Here is a 5,686-nt window from a genome sequence, read left to right as displayed (position 1 = left end):
ATTTTCTTATCTTTGTTTGCTTTAGAACTATTAGCTTGAATGGCTAAATTCAATCCTACAAATTCTTGTTTGTAATACAGTCTGCTTAAAAAAAATTAAAACTGTATTGTAGATTCCCTTTTTAATCTAAAATGAGAAAATAATCTAAAGCAGTGGTTCCCAATTGGCTACGTAATGCAGACCCCTTATTTTTTCAGAAGCTAAGCCATGGACCCCCTATAACGGTAGTTTTCGTTATGTGAATGATGCCATGGACCCCTGGGTGGATTACACAGACCACAAATTGGGGAAACTGATCTAAAGGATTAATCTGAGTTGTTCCATGCTATTAATCCTTAAAACAGCCTTTTTCTCTGGACACACTTGACACCGAACTTTAAAAAGACCTGTCAGGAGCAAGCATGGACCAATGGTATTGAATAGTATGGAGAACAGCCTTATTAGAAAAACTAACCAACAAACTGAAACTGACAAGGGGACAAATAGAAGAAGACGCCTTTACCCTGATATGGTTACCCTTTATCCCATACACAACCCAACAAGACAACAAGAAGAACCCACCAACAGCATTCGAATCAATCTGGCTAACCTGATCCAAAAACACCCACCCATCCCAATCACACATGGGGAAAAAGTTCACCACATCCAGTCACAAACAAACAACCACACTCTAGGCCAACCCCAACCTCTCTCACCACCAAAGAAACACCAGATACAGTGGACGCTCAGGTTGCGAACGTGATCCATGCGGGAGGCACATTCGCAACCCGCAGCGCTGTGTCTGTGCACATGCGGGTTGTGATTCGACACTTCTGCGCATGCGCAAAGTGCGAGTTAGTGCTTCTGTGCATGCGTGACCTCCGAAACCCAGAAATAACCCGTTCCAGTACTTCCGGGTTTCGGCAGGTCAGTAACCCGAAAAAACGCCACCTGAAGCGTCTGTAACCCAAGGTATGACTGTAAGTGAATAGTAAAGAGAACCTGCACAAACGACACTGACACAAAACCCCACACATACACTTAAGTAGAATAGAACCATTGCCACCTGACCCCATCCCCATTCACCATGCCCCCCTCCACCTCTTTCCCCCTTTCTTCCTAATGTAACACTAACGTCTCGACAAATGAAACTGATCTGTAGAAAATGTAACTTGAAAAAAGAGACATTGCACATACTTTTGTAAACCAAGAAATCTTTAATAAAAATATGCTGTCGTTTAAAAAAAACTTTAAAAAGACCCTCAGTATGTGGGAAAGGTGATTTATTACATGTGTAACAGCTACATATGATAGCTTTCAGGTCAGACTTGAACCAGCTGCATCGTGAAACTTCGCAGTTCTCCCATTTGAAGTACTGCATGCATATGTGGCAAAGAAACGAAATCTAGTCAGTTCTGAAAGAACTTCCATGACAAATGAGGATATGCTTGGATCTGTGGTTTTTTCAGCATATAAATGTGACTGTCTTTTTTCTCTTCCCTCATGGTCTGTAGTGAAATTTCCAAGGAATCTTTAAAACGGATCCTGTTGGAACTTGAATGCCATTTTACTTGGAGGTTGCTGAAAGAAGATATTGATCTTGATGAATTAGAGGAAAGAATGGCTGAACAGATCAAGTTTTTACCGTCCAAGTCCAAAGTCAGAAATTATAACCTGCTGGCCTATGTGAAGTACTTGAATGGCAAGGAGGAAGAGGCTCTGGAAAATCTGCAGAAGGCTGAAGAGAGTATAAAAACAGAGTACCCAGAAGAAGTTGAAAAGGCAAGCCTTATTACATGGGGCAACTTTGCCTGGGTGTATTACCGCATGGACAAACTTGCAGAAGTACAAAGCTACATAAAGAAGGTGGAAACAACCTGCAAGGAACATGGAAGTGCCTCTCCCTATAGAATGAAAATCCCACATATCGATGGTGAAAAGGGATGGGCACTCCTAAAATTTGGGGGAAAGTATCATGAAAAAGCCAAGGAGAGCTTTTTAAAGGCACTAGGAAAAGAACCTGAAAACCCAGAATATAATGCTGGCTATGCAATCACAGTATATCGCCTGGAAGATTATTATGGGAAAAAATCTGCAGCAGAAGGGTCATCTCTGGAACCCTTGAAGAAGGCAGCAAAACTGAATCCCAATAATTCCTTTCTCCTACCTATCCTTGCATTGAAGCTGCAGGAAACTAATAAAGTGGAAGAAGGAAAAGAGCTCATTGAAGAAGCGCTAGGCAAATTCCCTGGCATCCCTTATGTGCTGAGGTACGCTGCCATATTTTACAGGAAAAAAGGTGATGTGGAAAGATCCCTGGAGCTTTTGAAGGAGGCGTTGAGCTTGACACCAAACTCAGGCTTCCTACATCACCAGATGGGGCTTTGCTACAGAGCACAGTATTTTAAAATCAAATTATCAGAAGACCCACATAAAGACAAAAGAAAGATGGCAGAACTGATCAGACTGTGCATCTTTCATTTCAAAGAAGTGGTGGAGCACAAAACCAAATTCGTCTATGCTCACTTGGATCTTGCAAACATGTATGCAGAAGGGAAAGAGCTCCAGAAAGCGGAAGAGACGTTTCAGGAAGTGTTTGCAATGAGGAAACTTACTTGTGAAGAGAAACAGCAGCTCCACTTCAATTATGGGCGCTTTCTGGTATACCACAAGAAATCAGAATTGGAGGCTGTTGAACATTATCTGGCTGGGCTGAAGATTGAAAATGAATCATTTGAGAGAAATAAATGCAAATATAACCTGAAGAAATTAATAGAAAGAAGAACCAAGATAGATCCGGCAGATGCTAAGAGTTTTGGCATCCGTGGATTCATTCACCAGCTTGATGGAGAAAAGCAGCAGGCAATTGAATGCTATGAACGAGCCTTGAAATTGGATCCTGATAATGAAGAATATTTCAGTGCTCTTTTGGACTTAAGACTTTCCTTACAAAACTAACATGCATGCAATTGTATGTTCTTCACTTTTCCCTATCAGTTAATGTAAGGTAATGTAAAAAACAACACTAGTCACAAACTTCTTGTTTGGCAGTAGCTCCTTATGAGTTTTCTTTTAAGTAATTCAGCTGAGGAAGATAGCTTTCTAATAGTTAGGCATTTTGCAAGTTTTAATGTTGTTGCTGTGACTACCATACATTGTCACACACATATATGCCTTAAGAGATCGCTGCATCAGATTTTTTTATTTGGAAATGTACAGGCCTGTTTAGAAATGGGATATGTGGAAATTAGTATCCGGGGATCAATGATTGTATTTTAACTGTACCAGTTTAAGTGCATTGACTTTGCTTCAAACAGATTTGCATAGCTCAAATTAATTCAAAGAAAGTGACCGGATTATATTTGGCAGCAGCATGCAATAATAACCATTTGTCATTCTAATCTGTGGATCTTAGAATCATATAATTCTAGAGTTGGAAGGGACTCTTAAGGGACATCTAGTCCAACCGCCTGCAATGCAGAAATGTCAATTAAAGCATCCATGGCAGATGGCCATCCAGCCTCTGCACAAAAACCTCAAATGAAGGAGAGTCCACTCATTTTTAAATAAGTGCTTAATTATCAGGAATTCAGTGTTGCTTATATTTAATAGCATATTTGAATTGCTGTTGTGAACTGTAACAATTAAAGGTATTAAACTAGTCACTGTCTGAGAAATCTTTATACAGGTAGTTTCAGACCTATACTTAACAGCTAATATAAATGTGGTGTTTGTAACTATGTAGAGGTCCTTTTTTCAAATGGTTCACTTCTCAAGATTTCCTATCAACAAATGTGCTTGATCTTCTTGTGATGTTGCCGTAAGGTTTTTAAAGAAACATCAGGTTTACCAAAAGTCTGCCAATACCGTCCTGGTATGTGTGGATAGTGCTTTTTTGGCATATACCATATTTTTCGCTCTATAAGACGCACGAGACCACAAGACGCACCTAGTTTTTGGAGGAGGAAAACAAGAAAAAAAATATTCTGAATCCCAGAAGCCAGAATAGCAAAAGGGATCGCTGTGCAGTGAAAGCAGCAATCCCTCTTGCTGTTCTGGCTTCTGAGATAGCTGCACAGCCTGCATTCGCTCCATAGGACGCACACACATTTCCCCTTAGTTTTTCGGAGGGAAAAGGGGAGTCTTATAGAGCAAAAAATACGGTAAGCCAAACATTCCACATCAGAAATAATAAGATTCCCAGCTCTGTTTCCACAGCTAGCCTGCCCAGGAAAATTAAGATGGGGAAGAGCCAGTGCTATTTCAAGCCCTATAAGAAACCCACAGATAGGTATACTCTGCTTCATTTCTTTTCCAGTCATCCACTGCATTTAAGAAAAAATCTACCTCATGGGCAGCTGGTAAGGTTAAAAAGGAATGCTACGGAAGAAAATGATTATAGAAGAGCAGCGGGGCAACTAAGTAGAGCCCTAACCAATAGTTAGTAACACTGTGCAGGAAGCGCTTAGACACGCAAATGGTTTAGACCGGAATGATCTGCTTAACTGTAGCAACACATATCAAACACGCCTTACCACGGCATTGGACTATACACCCCTTGCCAGATTATAAGATTATAAATAAAGATTATAAATAAACACTGGCATATAATCAAGGATATCCCCGGCTGCAAAGATCCTCCCCTTTTGGGTTTAAGGAAGAAAGGATCCTGTGATGGGACGATGAGCTGCTTGTGTGTAAAATCCAAGTCCCTCAGAGTTTGGTCAAGTTTGCAAACCTCTGTCTGTAACGGAGCCCCTTAAACATGGCTCCGTCAGTCGCTGGCAGATTCCGACAGTGGTTGCTTTCGGAATCGCTTCCAACATAAAAGCTCCTTAACGGAAACACGTCTTCTGGACTCTCTGCGTGACTGTTTCCGGCGAGGAGTGGGTGTCCCTACAGGAGGTCCTGAAACCTCCCCACTGTTTTCGCTGGAAGTGTCTCGGAGCCATCCCTCCAGCTCACTTTCCCTCAGCTCACCTCCTCTCCCCCTACTGGTTCCCTCTTCAGCTGCTGAGTCTCTCCCAACCTGTGTGAGCCCTTTCACCTCCCTTCCTTCCGATGGCAGTTCCCTGACATCCACCTCCCCTCCAGGGCCCCCTTCACCCCCTCCTGCCCCCTCCTCTACGGGCGGTGAGGAGGCAAAACCCCGGAATGAACTTCCTTCATCTTCCGATGTCTCGAACACTTCTCTCCACCTGTTGCGGTTCCTGGTCTCGAAGTACTCCTCCTCCTCAGAGTCCTTCTCCCCTTCCCCTTCCGAGTCCGGGAATCCTTCCAACTCCTCCTCCTCATCGGTGGTCCCAAAGTATTCCCTCCGGAACCTCTCCACAGGCTGAGGTTTCCTTGGGAACCTTTGATGGAACGTTTCTATCAATACCTCGTCATTGATATCTTCTGCCATTACCCAAGTGTTTTCTGACTCCGGTTCTCCTTCCCACGCTACCAAATACTCCACCTGATCCCCCTTCCACCTGGCGTCGAGGATTTCTGCCACATGGCTGCTGCATTCCCTTTCTTCTATGACCGGTCCCCGAGTGGCCATCCCTTCTCGTCCCCCCTCATACGGTGACAGTAACGACCTGTGAAATACTGGGTGCAGTTTCATGTGGTTGGGTAACCGGAGCCTGAAAGCCACTGGGTTGACCTGTTGAATGACCTCAAAGGGACCCAATCTCCTGGGTCTTAATTTCTTACAACCTCCTTT

General features: G+C 43.0%; 1 protein-coding gene across 1 annotated transcript in view; it reads left to right on the top strand.

Annotated features, from left to right (window-relative positions):
- LOC308477587 (interferon-induced protein with tetratricopeptide repeats 5-like) overlaps positions 1-3,641 on the top strand; it is a 4,260-nt gene extending 619 nt beyond the window's left edge. Inside the window, exon 2 of the mRNA XM_081006318.1 lies at positions 1,494-3,641. Within this exon, the coding sequence (XP_080862444.1) occupies positions 1,494-2,937 (1,444 nt within the window). The 3' untranslated portion in view covers positions 2,938-3,641. The remainder of the gene's footprint in view (positions 1-1,493) is intronic.
- Positions 3,642-5,686: the final 2,045 nt, after the last annotated feature.

Source organism: Podarcis pityusensis, assembly GCF_964106645.2.
Source record: "Podarcis pityusensis genome assembly, chromosome: 5".
Taxonomy (NCBI): Eukaryota; Metazoa; Chordata; class Lepidosauria; order Squamata; family Lacertidae; genus Podarcis; species Podarcis pityusensis.
The sequence above is the reverse complement of the archived record's forward strand: the minus strand, read 5'-3'. Positions and strand labels throughout refer to the sequence as shown.